Raw genomic sequence first — 19,696 nt, 5'->3', positions numbered from 1 at the left:
AATAATACTAACAAACAGTTGAGAATGCAGTATGCTTAACATCAAATTTTGTCATTAGGACATAGCTCAAAGAAAGAAGGGCAAGAAAGTAGTTGTGAAATTCTGAAATTCAAAACTAATGTTATTTGCTCATACAACCTGGTGAAATAAATATTATAAGCTTAAATACGTTTAACAATTTCACTGATATACATTTAAGATATTTACTTCAATATCTTAAGTACATATCCACTCAATTGTAAAACAAGCTCCAAACTTCAAAACCTTCATAAAGACTTAAGTTATGCAGTGTACAAAATATAGTATACATTTATTTCTAGTTGCTAAAGAGACAATTTTTAGCTTATGTAAAATTCAAAAGGAAAAGTAATATTTCTATAAGAATTTTTATTTCAGGTTCTATTGAGTATCAGCTAATCTAAAAGTTTTAAGATAGTTGCAAATGTCCTGTAATGAAAGAATGAAGTGGTTTGAAGACCTCAAGTCCCATGAAATGAAGCTTTCAGAAGATAGGTTATTTTAAAATGTACTGTATAATAATTAGATTCATTTTAACTCTACATGATTAAAAATAGTGTTATTTAGTGATTTCTATTTTAGATTCAGTTAGTATCTTTCTTCCAAAAAGGGAAAATAAGAGCTCAAGAGAGAGGCAGCACTTCTGAATTACAAAGCATCATGTAAAAATAATTCAGCATACCAAAATGAAAAATGGGCTGATTGATTGATATTCAGAGTTGCTCCTGCAGCTTAATTTTACTCTAGCTGTATTACAACATGAAACTGTAATTCTCTAGTTCAGAGTTGATAGCATAAATTAAACTCACCAATCACTGAGATTGCTTTTTCTGTAGTTAAATTCTGCTATATTGTGAAAATGGCTTACACATGAAAATTTTCCTTTGTTATCCAATAAAAAAGAATGCATTCTCCATTTCTGGAGCAAAGAAATCACATCTATAAGTGGCAAGTTATAACTTCAAAAAATGTACTTCATAGTCAGTACAGTATAATTTTGGAAATGTTAGTATGTATTCAGCAGTTGTAGTCCGTGTCTCTTGGGATAAAGTGGAAAGAGATGTTTTTCATCTGTGAGTTGTGGATTCACTATCATTGCTACTGTAAAGTGCTAACAAACACTTTCATTGGCTCTAAAACAGAGTGAACAACTGAAAGCATTTTTCAGTAGTGAAGTATGCCAACCATCTCATTCATGGTTAAAGAAAATGGGGGGAAGGGTGTTTTAAGCAGTGAGACGTGAAGGGCAAGCAGTAGGCCTGCCTGTCACTGAGGCTGATAGCTTGGCGATGGTTGTACATCATCTACCCTTCAGTGGCTCATGAAGCCCATCTCAGCTGAAATGCAAACGTGCAGTGTGACACACTTATTTTTCATCTGCAATCCTGATAGTTTTGGGCTTCCGGTGCCTCATTAAATTGTTTCATTTCCCTACGTTCACCACAGATGTGCTGCCACCAGTTCCAGGCCAAGGGGATAAAACAGCAACGATGCTCTCAGATGGGGCCATTTATAGTAGCATTGACTTCACTACCAAAACCACTTACAACAGTTCCAGCCAGATAACACAGGCGACCCCGTATGCCACGACACAGATCTTGCATTCCAACAGCATACACGAATTGGCTGTCGATCTGCCTGATCCACAATGGAAAAGCTCAATTCAGCAAAAAACAGATCTGATGGGATTTGGTTACTCTCTACCTGATCAGAACAAAGGTAACAATGGTGAGTCAGGTTCTCGTGTCCTGAGGAGGTATTTTCATATCATTTGTGCATGAGATAGAAATTAGTATTTGTTGTTTGACTTAGTGATTCATTACCAGGTTTACTACCTAAACTAAAAAAAGATACCAGCATGTTTCCAGTAACTTGAGTAATTCCTACCACCACCACCCACCGCCACCACCACCACCACCCACCACCACACGCCAATGCCAATCGGTTTCATCTTTTAGCTCTTTTTCAACCTAATGATCAACAATCCATCTCTACTTCCATGAGGACAGGGTAGACAAAACATTCCCCCACTCTCCCACAACATCTGCTTCTGAGTTGCTAACTGCATGTTCTGCATGGGCTTGTGCTGTGAACTAATCACATGATGCCACTATGACCTCTGCCCTTTAACCCTTAGCCTTACTTTACATTCCTGACTACCGATTGGCTGAGGGATTGTCTAATAGAATGCCACACAACCAGTCTCAGGATTTCAGCACCACCAGCTCTCACAACAGCTCAGAAAGGAGTGGCAGTCTCTCAGGTTGGTCTCATCACAGTAAGGAGAAATATTTGTTTGTCACCAGCATATGACCTGTGTTCCTAACAGCCATGAAGATATACTGAATCACAGCTCACTGTCAGGCGTTTATGTGTCAAATGACAACAGTTTATGCTAATGAAATCATGCCTTGGTGGGATAAAAGGGAAGAGAAAAATCACTGGCCCCTTTTTATATACTAACTCTATGAGGATATATTTAAAGAAAAATTATGCCATTCTACTAAATACTATTCATTCATTAAAGAACAAAGAGAATTTTATAATAAGATCACACATGAAAGTCACTTCCATGTTATAGATACCAAAAGATGAATTCAACTAAAATGAAAATGATTTTGGAGTACTTCATAATATTAGTATATCGACCTCCTATTTTTGGACAAGATTTCAAAATACCATATAATAGGATTTTTTATCTATTGAATGATATTCTACTGCACTATACAAGAAAGTTAATATGGGAAATTAATATGTAATTTCCAAAAAACCATACAATCTTTGATATTGATAATTCTTTTATGGAATAAATTTTAATAAGTATGTGAGATATATCAGCTAAGCTGACAATCTATAATGTTGGTATCATATAGCACAAATGGAAAGAAACACCCTTTACTGGACAAAAATATACACCTATTATAATGACTTATGAGTGAAATTTTCCTGGCCCAAAGATCCTTACCTGTAAAATGAGGAGGTTGTAGGAGACACACTCTAACTTTCAACCATGACATTTACATTGTATGGCTGATGACCTTGTGCATTTCTAATTTATTCCATGACCCCACTTGTTTAATTTGTTCGGATTAACTATATGCTATTTGTTTGTACTGAGATTTTGTTTTATTTTTTTAATTACAGGTTATTTGTAAAAGACTATAGTGTATTATGGCATGTCACAGGCTACCAGACATCAAAGCCATAAAGAGTTAAACTTTTTACATCATTAGGGTAACATTTTCTAAATTACTTTTCCTCAGGAGATGGAACCCTTTCAGTCTGAAAATGTTAATGCTCCCTCCTCCCTTCAAAATGGGTCATTTGCTCTTCTTGCCTATTGGTAGAATTAGCTATATTATAGAATCTAGAAAATTTTAAACATCTGTTATGAATTTAAACGGGTTTAATAATATAGGAGAACTTTTTGAGTGACCTTATATGTGTCATTTAGACTGCCATTTATTTATAATAAGTCAAGTCAAGTCTCGCAATTGTTCTGAATAATTAAAAAGTAATTTATCCTGGGCTTCCTTTTTATTTCATTAAAGATATGCAAAGTCACATGCAGTATGTAAAAGTAAATCTATATACTATAATCCATGGATTACTTAAGACTTTTAAAAATCTTTCTTTAAGTGTTCTATATGTGTTGATTGCTACCATCAAGTTTTAAAAGTTGTCTTTTGAGTAATTGTAAGCAGAACACAATTCACAATAGTGCTTAGTGCTTTTTTGAATCCATTAATCTCCTGAGTGACATTTATATATATATCTATCTATGAATTATATTAACTACTTCATCTACATTTGAATACAAAATTACTTAAATTGATGATAGAAAGCATTCTTTAGTAGGTGAGAGTGAAGTGATTATTCTCTTTTTAGTTGAGTTCAATTGAGTATAATATCAGAGTTTTGTCTTATGCTTATAATCATAGGTATGTTTCCTAAGACTTAAATTTAAGATCAAACCACCTTGTGGATAGCTAATCATATGGTATTATAAGATTTTCTTAATTTGTTTATAGCAATGTAAGCAATTTAAAATAATCACAGTGATAAAAGTGGACATTTCTGAATTATTTGAGTGAGTGTATCACCCTCTTTGAAACAATATTTATTCAATACATAAGTTCTGAGAACTTCCATTAAAAATCTAACCATTAAAAATATAAAATCACCAGCCGGATCAACATGGTGAAACCCCATCTCTGACAAAAATACAAAAATCAGCCAAGCATGGTGGCACTCGACTGTATTTACAGCTACTTGAGAGGCTGGGGTAGAAGGGTGCTTGAGCCTGAGAGGTTGAGGCTGCAGTGGAGGTGATCGCACCACTGCACTCCAGCCTGGGTGACAGAGTGAGACCCTGTCTCAAGGAAAAAAAAAGTATATATATACATATATATTAATATACACACAAATTAAAGAATTTATATATTAAAACATGCTCCCTTAAAAGATAATTATACACACAAATTAAAGAATTTATATATTAAAACATGCTCCCTTAAAAGATAATATAGGAAATTCTCACCTTAAAATGATTGAAGGTTCTTTGTTTGCAAGTAACAGCAACAGACTGTGGCTTACTTCACTCAAGGTTCAGATCTCAGAGAATGTAAGTGGCTTTGGTTCTGTCGTATGTTCTTCACCATGGTATGAACCCTACCACTGCTCACTGCTAAAAGAAGTCAGATGTGTTGATTTGTAATCCTACACGTACTGCCCATAATGAGAGAGCAGAAATTTCCTCAAAAGAAGAGAAAGCGATTGTTGGATAGAAAGCCCTCACACATTTCTTCTGTGACTCACCCGTTTCCAAAATATATTTTTAAATCTGTTTGGAAGAGTAGGTAATGAATGGCTTTCTTGAACTTTGGACAATGACTTCCACAGAATTCAGGGCTCTGGAAGTAGTAATTTCCAGTAAAGAAAGCTGCTGCACTCTGAATTCTGATTTTTCTCTTACTGGGTGAATGTGGACCACATAACACTCAGAATGAACCTCAATTGCTTCATCTATAAAATGGAGATGCAAGGACTTGTCTATTTCTGTTACTCAGTTCTGGTGGTGACCACCTCACATTTCTAAAAGTACTATGGAAAACAAAAAGCGCTCTCTCTATATAAATAAATAAGGAATAAAGGAGGTGAAACTAGAGAGAAAGCTATGGAAGACAAGTAGCTCAATCTGTTCCCCTTTTTATCATTGAAACAGAGTTCTGATACTACAACAGAAGAAATGGTTCCTGTGTTATAATTTTGCTGACTCATCAGGAAACAAAGGATTAAGGTTCATCTACCTTAAAGACAAACATTACAAAGGATTAAGGTTCATCTACCTTAAAGACAAACATTACAGATTTATATTCAAGCAAGTTTATTGTTATTCTGAGTCAGGCTGTTTGTGGGATACTGTAGGGCTGGAGAAGTTGGGAGTAAAGAAAGCTTTAGAAAGCAAGAGGAGCTGGGTTTGCTCTAAGATAGAGGAGATGGGGAAAAAAAAGAACACAAATGAGTGGCATTTATTGAATGTTCTGTCCATTCCAAGTAGTTGATATGCATTGTCTCTTGTAATCCTCAAAATAACTCACTCAAAGAAGTAGTAACTTTATATCTGTTTTACATGTGCGAAAATGTAGGCAGTAACTATTGAGTAACTTATCCAGTAAGTGGGAAACTGGTCTGTAAACCCAGATATGAAACTCTTATCCTCTAAGCAAAAGATATCTGTTCTCCTTCCTCTTAAAATCTGTTATTCTACCAAACAAGTATAATAAAAGGCAAGGTGAAAGCAATTTGTGTGCAGGGATGTTCTTTGAAATATGTGTGAAGGTGTGCATGCTATGTGGAAAACACACACTATTTTATAACTGGCAGTAAAGAATATATCCAGTTTAACAGTTTTGTCGCTTCCTGGTGCTCAAATATGTTTCTATTAAATTACATAATATTCGATGTGGCTGAAGCACATGAGTAATTGATAGAAGTAAGGAGAATAGTAGACTTCTAGTGATACTATATTGCTAAATAGCCCTGCTACAAATAGCTTTTGCTCACAACTTGTGGTTCCAGAAAGATGAAGTCAAAAGAATCAGTAAGATTTTTGGCAGATATTGCTGTAGGCTGCGGTGGGAGCCACAGAAGTTATGTAGTGTCCCCTGAAATGTCCTTTGTTATTCTGCTCGAAGAAGTACTCATTCCTCATCTAACTGTAGTCCACTTTTAAGGAAGAAGCTTTATCTACTTAATTTTGGAAGAGTAAAAACCATGGCACTGTCCAAAAGATAAATTATATTTTTTATATTTCATTAAGCTCCATGTAATCCTAGATATGGCTCATATGCTGCTAGCTTACTTTCTTCTCATATTTTGTGCATGAATTCATTTGTATTAGAAGGCTACTGAAACTGATTACTGTATTAATTTTTCCTCCTTTTTGGAATATTATATGATGTTATGCTTAAAATAGCTAAGAACTATTCACATATGCAAAAATAATTGTGCCAAAAAAGTCTATAAAACATATCTTCGCAAAATATTTACAGGTATTTTCCTGATTGTAGCTGATTGATTTTTATCAGTTACTTTTGAGAGAAAAATTGTTACCCTTCCTGGATTAATTAAATTGAATAAATTCTGATGGAAAAGTTTAGCCTATATCCTTAGACCTTGCATTTTCCACTGAGAGAGATTATGCAAAAGAGCATTATAAGTGTACTAAAATTTGACATTTAAAAGAATTTGTTATGGCCCATTATTTCCTCTAACAATGAAAACGTGAAGGCAGCAGACGTGAATAAATCAGTAAGCATGCTTTCGATACAGCAGCCATGTTTTTGGTTTATTCAGCTCTGCTGTTAATGCACTGGGGAAAAAAAAAAACCAGTATCATTTTGAGTGATTTATAAAAATGTTTTTCTGATTATATCATTTCATTGTTTATAGCTTTTAACAATTCCAACATACTGATTCTGGTGTTTTGAAACAAACACATCTTGCCATCTGATGTATTCTCTTTATTCTGCTATTTGGCATCTCTGAATAAATACGTTATTACTTTCAGGTGGGAAAGGTGGAAAAAAGAAGAAAAATAAAAACTCTTCTAAACCACAGAAAAACAATGGATCCACTTGGGCCAATGTCCCTCTACCTCCTCCCCCAGTCCAGCCCCTTCCTGGTACAGAGCTGGAACACTATGCAGTGGAACAACAAGAAAATGGGTAAAGATATTTTATATACTAACAAAATGGCCAGGGCTCTCCTCTCCTCTCTGTTGTTCATTTTTGCCATCATCTTATGCTCTCTTACTGTTTCCTTTGCCCCCCCACCACCATGCTCATTGCATTTCCCCCTCTTTTATTGTTTATACTGTCTATATATTTTTAGCTGATAAATACAAAACAGCACATATTGAGGACTGAGAATCCTTGGCCTTCAAGTGCCTTAGATTGTCTGCAATCATGATAATGCAGCCTCCATTTATAATATTGCTTGTTAGTTTGAAAGCAAGTACCCACAGCTCTGTGAACTAAAGAGCCACTCCTGAGAAGGGCTGAAAAGGGAATTAAAATAACCTTCTTCATCATCCCTTGCAGTTCTCTAATGACTTGATGTCTGGCCATAGCAGGGCGCCACTGTAGAGCACCATCACAATGGGATAATTGTAGGGACCTGGCCAGTGGGTAGAACTTTAATCATCAGCTCTGATGGGAATTTAGGGGCCAGAACAATAACAGAGCCAATGCACACTCTGTAATGAAACCTTTTTAAGTTACAAAATTTTCTTTGGGGGTCTTTAAATGGGACCAGTTTCCTTATTCTTTCCCAGATGTCTCACAAGAATTAGTTTTCCTCTGTTACTTTAAGCCTTAATTGATTTTAAATTCAAAGACACTGATATTTTTTATCCTCTAATTCCAAGAAAAAAAAAATTGGTCAAAAATCCTGTTCTAGTTTAATAATTCTGAATGCTTTGTCTTCCTTATAATTAATTCCCAGGTCACTATTTATTTTGAGTGGGCCTTTATGTAAGCTAAAAATATAGAATAAAAGCAGTTTTTCTTTTCACAGGATTTTTTTTTACTTAGAAATATTTATATATTAAAATAAATCCATGTATTTCTATAATGGTTGTTTATTATCTTGGTTTAAAAAATCACATATACATGTTTATAAATTTTTTCTTCATCCTCTTTTCTTTGTACATAACTCTTGTCTTTGAGGTCTTCAGATTAATTTTTCTAACTAGAATTTTCTGTGTCATAACATTGGCTTCCTTTAATGATATCATTTGCCTTTTTTGATAAAATCTATATACATATATGCTGTATATATGCATTACATATGTATACACGCACACGAATATTTTTTGTCTATGTCTTCCTTTCCCTCCAAAAGCCTTCATTTGTCTCTCTGAGACTGTAGCGCTTATTACATATGCATATTTTGTTATTTTACTTCTTTTAAGTTCACATTTGAAATGGGAAACTAAAAGCATATCCTGTGTCCTCTTTCTCTAACTTAAAAAATAAAATTCTGTATATGATCTTAATTTATATTAATGTTATAAATGTGTCAGTGTCACATAAATCATGAGCAAAGAAAAACTAAAGATGTGTATTCCACAAGAGATTACTACAGAGCTTAGAAATCTGCATTTTAAAAGCTATAGTCAGAGGCTACAGAAATGGGGACTTGTAAAATGGGAAGAGAAAGTAGTGCTGCTAAAGCTTTACATGCATAAAGTCTTGAACTCATATCACATGAAAACTGTGGATAATTTGGAGGGGTTTTTTTTCCCATTGAGTCTCCTAAAAAATACATAGACTATAATAATTCCTGTAACCCCCTGCAATAAAACCAATTAAAATCAATGCTAAACTTCTCACTTAGTTCAAAGATAATAATCTTGCAGTGGAATTGAAAATATTCATGAAATAGTAGATGGTGCAAATTTTTATTATTTAACACAAATTATTTTCAGTATAATTAAGATATAAAACACAAAATTGTTTCTACATATTTGGAAACTTTATATATATATACGTATATACGTATACATATATGTATACGTATATATGTATGTATTTTGAGTTACCTTCAAGTTTTTGTTTGTCTTAAATACCTAGTATTTGCTAAAAAAAAGTTATCATTCTTACTAAAAATAGTGGTTAGATCTTAGCCAGTCATTAATATTGACAACAAAATTCAATTTCCTTATTTTTTGAGCTCAGTTTTTAAAAGGCTAACACTAGAAAATTATTACTTTAATTATTTATAATAAAAACATGTATTTAAAGTTAATATAAAAAGAACAAAAACTAATAGATTGGGCATGATTTTGTCCATTTTTTGATATTCTTTATACTTTTATGTTTTCTAATCGGTAAACCATATGACACTGAAAAAGAAAGATTATTGAACACAGTATTCTACTATTCATAATATTAAGTAATTCAAAAAAGAAATCTTCAGAATTATCTTCTAGGAAATTTTTCTATACTTTAATTTAGAACCTTCATAATTCAGGTTTAAGCTTTTCTTGATATACAAAATATAAAAACTTCAGATACTTTTTTTTGCTCTTGATACTATTAGAGACCAGACACTAAACACTACCCTGCTTCTGACACACACACATGCACACACGCAAACACACACAATTTTGTATGATAAGCCTTAGCTGAGCAATGCGGAAGAAGTAGTAATTTCCCCACAGAAAGGGGCTATCAATCATATATACCAGGGAAGCCAGGGGAAAGCTTGTAGAAGTTAAGTTTTGAGGTGAATCTAGAATCATTTACTCACAAATAATAGAAAAACATTTGGTGGCTGTTGGATGCCAGGCACTGAGCCAAAAATAAGGACAAAGATAACAAGAAAATGTCTCTGTCCAAAAGTGGTCTAGCATTAGAATAGATTGTTAGTCAACAACTATAACAAAATTTTACTATTGTTGTGATTTTCTGTGCAAATGGAGACAAATTTCTCTGGCCAAAGACCAAAAAAAAAAAAAAAAGAAAAAAAAAGAAAAGAAATATAATACAATGAACAATGAAAGACGAGAAAACAGGAAATAGCACATAGTCCCATTAGTCTTCCTTTTAAAACCCCACCCTCTTTTCATGAAGGTTATCTGCCTTCACTAAACTGTTGTTTTGGTTATTCCTAAAGCTTGCTCCTCTATTGTAGTACTCCTCATATTGCACTTAATTGCTTGTCTGTGTCCTTTATCAATTTGTCGCTGATGTATGAGGCTTGTTGAGTTTGAAAACTGCATAGGGTGGCTGGGCACGGTGGCTCACGCCTGTAATCCTAGCACTTTGGGAGGCCGAGGCAGGTGGATCATGAGGTCAAGAGATCGAGACCATCCTCGCTAACACGGTGAAACCCCGTCTCTACTAAAAAAAAATACAAAAAATTAGCCGGGCGAGGTGGCGGGTGCCTGTAGTCCCAGCTACTTGGGAGGCTGAGGCAGGAGAATGGCGGGAACCCGGGAGGCAGAGTTTGCAGTGAGCCAAGATCACGCCACTGCACTCCAGCCTGGGTGACAGAGCAAGACTCTGTCTCAAAAAAAAAAAGAAAACTGCATAGGGTAGGAGATAATCTAAGAAGACGTTTTGAAGCCAATTGTGAAGCCTTGTATGTCATATTGGAGTTATGATGTTTGAGTACAGATGATGGATTGGAGGATGTGAGGCTGGGGCAGGTAGATAAAGCATGGAATATTGCAGCAGAATGGCTAATATCATGTAAATGATAAGGGAATAAAACAAAGCAAGGGCAATGGGATGGAGGAAAGGTAAGTATTTAGGAGATATACCCAGCTAATGGTAATCATCACCTTGAAAATAGTGTCTCTAGTTTTTTATTACAATATTTAGTATTATTTCTAAAAGCTTAGCTATCATCAATTTTCATTCTAAGCCTTTCCCCACAATATCAAAATAAATATCAAAATAAAATAAAAAGTATCAGCATATCAAAAGTTATCAAACAATTGATATTGTTTGATAAGTATTTGTTAATTTAGGAATACAGCAATGACGGCAATGTTTTCTCCTATCAATATTCTTCTCTCTGCTTGACAAAAATATATCAAAATGTATTAATCCCTAGCCATAAATACAGTGCATTTTATTATAGTCATATCATTCCAGGAAGAATTCAATGGTAATTAAATTGAAAAGTGGGGCTTTTCTTTGCTATTGCAGTTAGTTAGAGATTGGCAAGCTTCTGCCAGTGTTGAACTTTATTGTATTTTTATTAGTAATCTGGTGTTAGTGTCTGGCCTTTTACAAGTTCATTCACATGCAACATTGATTTGTTGTCATCTTTATCATTAATTGCCAGGCAAGACAGATAATACGATGCCTCATAGTTCACTGACAATAAGTCAAAGAACAAAACCTTCTCCAGGAAAGGTTGACCAAAAGATCTTTGGTTTGGCATTAGCAGCATTTTCACAGTCGTTTTCAATGTTACTACAAGAAAAAGTTGAAATTCTATCACTCAAATAAGATGTATATCTGTAAAATATGAAGGAAACTATAAAAGCAGGGCTACACTTCATAAAATTTATAGAGTCATCTGTCACTTTCTCATCCTTCTTCAGTAACTACATGAAACCTAAGTATTTGTATTTCAGGTTCTTCTAGTCTTTTCTTTTATCTCTTTTTCCATTTTTCCTCTTTTGGCACATGGTAAGTAGATGGATCTTTGGACATTTTTCAGCTTCGCTATCCCAAAGGAGTAAAGAATTTGCTCCTTCTTGTTCTAAATTATCTTTACAAAAAAAATGACACAGAAAAATTGGCGATAACTGGCTAGGCGCGGTGGCTCACGCCTGTAATCCCAGCACTTTGGGAGGCCAAGGCAGTCAGATCACGAGGTCAGGAGATCGAGACCATCCAGCTAACATGGTGAAACCCCATCTCTACTAAAAATGCAAAAAATTAGCCGGGCATGGGGGTGGGTGCCTGTAGTCCCAGCTACTTGGGAGGCTGAGGCAGGAGAATGGCATGAATCTGGGAGGCGGAGCTTGCAGTGAGCCGAGATGGCGCCACTGCACTCCAGCCTGGGGGACAGAGCAAGACTCCATCTCAAAAAAAAAAAAAAAAAAAAGAAAAAGAAAAATTGGTGATAACATTAATTCTAGTTACTGGGAATAGCTAATGAAATATGTTTTAGTTAATTAATGCATTAAGCAATGCGTTTGACTAAAGTCAAAACCAGTATTTATATGGTTAGGCTCTCCTTGGCCTGACATTATTTGATTAATAAAAATGAATTGAGTACACCAAATTATAACTTTCTTATGTTTTCTTGGCACATGATGCATATAACACATATTTCTTCTAATATATTCTCTATGAATTTTCATTTCATGTGTATATCCCCATTAGATTTTCAAAAATAAGGATATCTTACTACCTATGGAGTTTCAGAAAAATCTTAGGACATAATAGACTAGTTCCATTTGAGAAACTGAATATGTAAACATTTTCTTTCTTTTTTCCAAGGTATGATATCCTTGGCAATGAACAAGTGTAAGGAAAGTGCACCTATTACTTTTTGGCAAAAACGGGGACTCTTCTGTAGTAAGATTTACAAAGTAAATTTATACTTTGTAATAGATACTTAATTATATCTAGTTATGAAGCAGAACAGCAAGCACATTTCATATTGAAAATAGTTCTCTTTTGATTAGCCTCCTCTTACGTATTTCTATTTAGCTTAATAACGTGGCTTAAGTCAGATAAATAAATTATGAAAAAAGAACAAAGCATTCTAATTAGTGGAACGACTTGTGTGTTTTCAAATCAAATCAATACATATGTTTAAGACTTACTCTTTTTAAGGTGTTATATTAGATGTAACAAAACAAGAACAGTTCAATGTCATAACTAATGCACTTGAGGAAAAGGCATTATAAACATGTGAAAAGTTAAATACTAAAATAAATTAGTCAAGAGTTACAGAAACCAACACTGGAAATGACACAAGACTGTATATAATCAATTTTCAAGGAAATGTGCATCAACAAAACCTTCATACAAGATACGGGATTCAGCCTGTGTCTTGATGGGTTTGTAAGATTAAGATAGGTAAAATTGGAGGAGTACAGCTTATTGGAAATAAGTTGGTTCTTATAAATAAATGCACCAGGATGGGAAAAAAAGTACAAAGAAAGATGAAAACAAACTCATTTATTTGAGCAGGAGATTCTTGCTATAAAAACTGTCTGAAAAGGTAGATTGAGGCTTAGACACATTCAATGGATGGAATAAAGAGAAGTAAATCTCTTTATTCAGACCATTCTGATATTTTCATAGATGAATTTAAAAGTTGGGAAGGATTGATTAGAGGAGGGAAAAACTAAAAGCAGAAAATCCCACCAGGACAGTGAGTTACAATATTTTAAAGCAATAGGATCTTTTTCCTGTGTGAAATTTAATTGTGACCTCCAACATATAAAACAGATTAAAATGGCATCAATGTTTTAGAGCACTATGTCTTTTAAATTCAGATTAGCTCTCATTATATAGTCAATTAAATGGGAATACAGTTTAAATGATGATATTTTCTAGTATAAAAATTGCTATTTGTAACACATTAGTGTGTGTCTGTTGTTTATAATGTCTAATATTATAATAGATATTTAGGAGGAAATATTCCTATCAAACCTTACAGGGCTTCTGAAACAGGGTCTTGCAACTCATTTAGGTAGCCTCAGCAAGAGAAGAAAATGGCCATGGAAATGAAAATAAAGGAGTTAAATTGATAACTAACTTTGAAGGAAGAATCTTTGGAATTCGGGAAAAAGAATTCAGGGGTCTAAGGAAATTGAACATCCAAAGATGATATTACTCCCCCAAAAAACCAAACAAACAAACACACACCCTTTCTGTAACTATCTGCCGCCCACAGGGAAATTTCAAACTCCTTGTAGGGGCTGATAAGGCCTTCGGTGACCAGCCTATCCCTAACACTCTTGCCTCTTCCATGGCCAACTTTCTTCTTTCTTTGCCAGCTCTTGGCATTTAGGGAAGTATTTGAACTCTTCAAATTCCTTTCTCTTCCTCTGGGCTTCCACACGTTTTGTTTAAAATGTTCCTTTACTGGTGGTCAACATAGCCCTGCCCAACTCCAAAACTAGTTTAGACCTCCTGCTTTCTACTTTTATGGCATCCTGCATCATTGATTATTTGTTTAATATCTGCTTTCCCCACTGAAATGTATGCTCTGTGAAATAGATTCAGGACCCTGACACATAACGGTCCAAAAAAATAAATTTTAGAGTTTATTTCTACATCTGTTTTAGGCTCACAGCAAAATTGAGCAGAAGGTACAGATTTATCCCAGCCCCCACATATTGATAGCCTCCCCAGCTATCAACATTCTTCACCAGAGGGGTACTTTTCTTACAACTGATGCACCTACACTGACACATCATCATCACCCAGAGTCCGTAGTTTACATTAGGGTTCTCTCTGTGTTGCACGGTCTGTGGATTTGGACAAAGGTAATACATGTATCCCCCATTCTTTTATACTACAGAGTGGTTTCACTGTCCTAAAATTCTTCTGTGCTCTGCCTGTCCATGGCTTCCTCTCATCTAGCCTCTGGAAACTACTCATCTTTTTCCTGTCTCCGTACTGTTGCCTTTTCCAGGGTGTCAAGTAGCTGGAATCTTATTGTGTGTACCTTTTTCAGACCTTTCACTTGGTGATAGGCGTTCAAGTTTCTCCCATGTCTTTTTATGGCTTGACAGCTCATTTCTTTTTAGTAACGAATAATATTCCATTGCATGGATGTACTGCAGTTTATTTATCCATCTACCTACTGGGAGACATGTTGGTTGCTTCCAAATTTTGGCAAGTATGAATAACACCAATAAAAATATACATGTTCAAGTTTTATGATAAATTCAGCTTTTAAACAGAATAAATGAAAAGGTATTCAAGTGAAAATATTCAAGAATCATCCGGACATTTATAAGTTACTCTTTGTAAGAGAGATCAAGTCTAGAGATATACATTTCTGATATTTACTAATATCACAGTTTCCCTAATGAATATCTCCCATGTACCAGAAAATGTATAAGGTGCAAGAAGTAGATGAGAATTACAGCTTTCTTGAATTTAAGAATCTCACAAAATAGTGAGAGAAAAGAGACACAGAAACAGATAATCTCAATATAATATGAGGAGTACTACAATATAAGTATTATGGAATTGCAATTAATTCCATTTGGAGTGGGGAAGAGAAGACTTCACAAAACTGATGACGTTTGAAGTGACTCTGGTTGAAGGAAGAGTAGGCACTTACAAGCAAGGGATTTGAGAACAGTCATAAACAGACGCAGACTTTAGAAAAAATTAGAGTATATGGACGTTGAGGAAATAGTGCGAGATTAAGCTAGAAAGATGGGTTTATCAGACGAGGATGGGTTTTTTAGACCTAGCTAATGAGTTGGAGAGGGTTTTTTTTTTAATACTAGTTATAATCACTGAATAATTTTAGGCTTAAGCATGATGTGAATGAAGATTTTAGAGATATAATTCTGCTGCACATGTGTAAGAAAGGGCGGAAGAGAAGATGATACCGAAAGAGTAGGAAAGCTAATGAGCTCGTTTACAGCAGGAAACTGATGTGTGATTGTGGGAGTGGGGGGTGAAGTTTGGAGAAAGATTCACTAGATATTTAAGAGGCTGAATTTATAAGACCACTATATCCAATAATATTATTTATCTTTTCCTTGTCTGTGTTTAAAACGATGTTATAATCCATTTGATTTCTGAAAGTATTCAGACTACAGAGAATTGAAATAAAAAAGCTACTGATTTTGTCTCAGGGTTAAAACTTCTTGGATTAATTTTCTATATTCGCAGACCACAGTCCCTAAAAAAAATACAATTTTAAAATAATTGTTATATTTTATACTCAAAATTTGTTAAAAGGATAGATCTCATGTTAAACATTTTACTACAATAAAAGTATTATTTGTATTTTATATGGCAAGGTTTCAAACTCCTGTTTTATGATTTGCATTTGGATGACAAGATAAAGAGGACATTAGTTTCTACTGAGAAAATTAAGAGAATCAGAGATACTGAATGCATTTATATCATAGTCTTAATGACATATGGAATGAAAGGTTATCAGATATCTAGAACAAGAACAAGTAAAATTCTCCAATACTTCTTAGATAATCAATCAGCGATATTGGCATGTAATGTTGGTGCACAAGTATGAACAGGAGAAGGAAGCAGTTAAATCTACAAGCACTAAATTCATTAATTGTCTTTAATTAGCAATTTGGTTTTTCCACATGAGTAAGTTTGTTGGGAAGTTATTGCCTCTTGTAACTGTGGGGTAACAATTAGCTAATAAGGTCTTTTAAGAATAAATTGAGATATTGAGATAACAGATGTAATTACAATTAGAAATTAAGATAACAGCCAGGTGATTTACTGTGGTGACACCAACAGCTTCAGGAAGAAATAAACCGAGAGAACATTTCAGATACCACGTGGTTGCTACTTATTGCCAGTATAATTGTGTACATGTATGTGTATGTGTATTTGTGTCAATGTGCGTATTTTTCTCATTTAATTTCAGCTACGACAGTGATAGCTGGTGCCCACCATTGCCAGTACAAACTTACTTACACCAAGGTCTGGAAGATGAACTGGAAGAGGATGATGATAGGGTCCCAACACCTCCTGTTCGAGGCGTGGCTTCTTCTCCTGCTATCTCCTTTGGACAGCAGTCCACTGCAACTCTTACTCCATCCCCACGGGAAGAGATGCAACCCATGCTGCAGGCTCACCTGGATGAGTTGACAAGAGCCTATCAGTTCGATATAGCAAAACAAACATGGTAAGTATCTTCATTAAGTCAAGAGGCCCATGCTTTCAACACATGGAAATTTTTTTTGGAATAAATTCACAAGAGATTATGATAGAACTACACAGCTAGGGTTAAAAGTGATTTTGTATAACTCCTTAATCATTTAGATAAATGTATCCACTGAAGAAATGTTAAATAATTTGGCCAAAACTAGAACTAGAACTAGAACTGGAACTGGAACTGGAGCTGAAACTGGAACTAGAACTGGAACTAGAACTGGAACTGGAACTGGAACTGGAACTGGAGCTGAAACTGGAACTAGAACTAGAACTAGAACTGGAACTGGAACTGGAACTGGAGCTGGAACTGGAACTGGAGCTGTAACTAACTAGAACTAGAACTGGAACTAGAACTAGAACTAGAACTGAACCTAGAACTAGAGCAAGATAAATCTGCTGTATTTCAGGCTAAAGTGCTGTTGGCTACACCAGAATCTTATCTAATTAATGGTTTATCTTCAATTAGCTTATCATTGAACTCACATCCCATGATGTAATAAAAGACTCCTTTTAGATTCCTCAAAGTGCCTGTGATTAATTCTGCATGTGGTTGTCCATATGTAAATGTGAGCTTCTGCAAATCACATATGGTCAGTATTAGTTATTAAAAGACTCTCTTTACCTGAGTTAAATGCAACAGAGAAAAAAACCAACAATACTAGTATCAGTAAATGCATAAAAAGCAGGAGTAAATAAAAAAATTCACATTTCTTTTTCTAATCTATAAACTTTTATAAACTATAGGTGTCAGTTTACCTAGGTATCCTGTGGAATTAACACAGATATATAAATGGGACTAACTCTAACAATTTTATACAGGATTTTTGTTATTCAATCTGTCTATTTTAATTTTCAAAAGCCCAGGCTTTTATATCACTATTTTAAATCTCCATGTCATACTCCAGTTTTCTTCTGTTGAGTTACACTTTGTGCTTAAAGTCTGAGTAAATTTTTTAAATAGTATTTGTTGTGTTTTTTAAATTGTTCTAGCCATGGGGATAAATAATTCTTATTCTCATTATTAAAGAAGTATTTATTTTTAAAATACAGCTAACTGTACATAGAAAGAGATACCAAAAGGAGGAGTATTACTTAAAGATTATTACAAACAGCCTCTTTTCTTAAGACATTCTTGAACATTTTCCAACAGTCATCAGATGCTTTCTCAAAGGTCAAAGACAATTTACCGCTAAACGCTATTATTTTTCATCAATCTGCTTTTTATAAAACATCACTATGTAAGTTGAAGCCAGCTGCTTCAAGAGCCATACGGCTTCCTTCACGTTAACTAATGAAGCAATGCAGTTTGGTCATCTAAAGCACAGACTCAGGCCGAAGGGTTCTCAAATTTGCCTACATTTTAGAACCATTTGGATAACCTTAAAATATATTGGTACCTGGGCTCCACTCCCAGAGAAAGATTCTGACTGCCATGATCTGGAATTTGACTGGGACAGCCAAGGTTGGGACCACTGCCTTGGAGATGAACCTGTCTTACTAGCTGCATGACTTTGGGAAACTTGCTAAACATTTATATGCTATAGTTTCCCCATGTGTAAAATGATGGTGATAATAGTAATTAGCTCATATAGGAAATTAGAGGGCAGTCTCCAAGACCACCTATATTTCTGATACAAGTACAAGTTTCAAGGGTCCCCAAGCCCACCCTGAAGTTTGAGAATTCTCTATAGTAAGTCATAGAACTCACCAAAAGATTTTACACTCAAAGCTACAGTCTATTACAGTGAAAAGATATGCATTAAAATCAGCCAAAAGAAGAAATGCATGGGACCTGGTCCTGGAAAATTCCAAAAGTAGAGCTTCCAGTTGTCCTCTCAGTGGAATCATAGACAGCGTTACTTTCCCAACAAAGAAAGAGTGTGACATTACACGCCATGGAGAATTGCCAACTAGGGATGGGCACACCTTCCTTGAGGTCCTGTGACTTCATTTTGGCTCTGTCACACAGACATTGTTGACTACCCACATGGCTGACCTCAATTTCCAGCCCCTCCAGAGGCTGAGGTGACACCGTGCAACTCCAAGCCCCACCATAATCATATCGCGATGCTTTTGGAGTAGCCTAAGGCCTCTAGGTAAGCAGAGAGACTTTTATCACACAGGACATTCTAAGGGCTTAGAGATGACCTCCCAGGAGTAGAGGGCAAAGGCCTAACCTTTCCTGGGTCGAGGTTCAATTCTTTGTTACATATCCTAGTTTTTGTGAGAATGAAATGAGTATGAACTTATATACTACCGTCCCTGGCTGTATGTTAGCTGTTATTATTTAGAAAGGCCCAGGTTTTCACCCCTGAGTTGTTCACTTCTGTCTTCCCATACTTAGAAGAGTGTCCCCTTAGTAAGTGCTTGATAGATATTTGCTAAAAGAATGAACAAATTAGTTCATCTCCACCTGCTCCAAATACTCACAGAGGACACCCTGTTTCTTCTTCTGAGTGTGTTCCTACTCAACCAGCAATCTTCCAGAACGCCTTGGCTGACTCCACGTCTGGGAGTTATGAGCTTGCATATGCTTCTGGTTTGGAAGTGACTCTCCATCTGGGTAGCACATCAACATCATAGGACTGTTTAACAAATAATAATTCCCAGACTCCACCTCCCAGGATCTGTTTCTATTGATTCGTGAAGTAAACAGCACAGTGCCTGTCACTAGAAGATATTTATAAATGTTATGTATCCTCTTCCTGTATTTCAAGTTACCTCTTAATTTTGCTTAAATAGGAGTACATTTTTCA

At 35.1% G+C, this 19,696-nt stretch overlaps 1 protein-coding gene across 7 annotated transcripts in view; it reads left to right on the top strand.

Moving 5' to 3' along the window:
* ROBO2 (roundabout guidance receptor 2) overlaps positions 1-19,696 on the top strand; it is a 1,388,177-nt gene that overhangs the window by 1,338,755 nt on the left and 29,726 nt on the right. For 4 of the 7 annotated variants that reach the window (XM_030802115.1, XM_030802114.1, XM_030802117.1 and 1 more), the window contains 3 exons: positions 1,465-1,746; positions 7,091-7,247; positions 16,651-16,911. In XM_030802115.1, coding sequence (XP_030657975.1) covers positions 1,465-1,746; positions 7,091-7,247; positions 16,651-16,911 — 700 coding nt within the window. Of the gene's footprint in view, positions 1-1,464; positions 1,747-2,155; positions 2,282-7,090; positions 7,248-16,650; positions 16,912-19,696 lie in introns of all 7 variants that reach the window. The other 3 variants (XM_030802113.1, XM_030802110.1, XM_030802112.1) reach the window with 1 other exon arrangement.

This window comes from Nomascus leucogenys, chromosome 21, assembly GCF_006542625.1.
Source record: "Nomascus leucogenys isolate Asia chromosome 21, Asia_NLE_v1, whole genome shotgun sequence".
In the NCBI taxonomy this organism is placed as follows: Eukaryota; Metazoa; Chordata; class Mammalia; order Primates; family Hylobatidae; genus Nomascus; species Nomascus leucogenys.
This window is presented reverse-complemented; position numbering and strand designations above follow the sequence as displayed.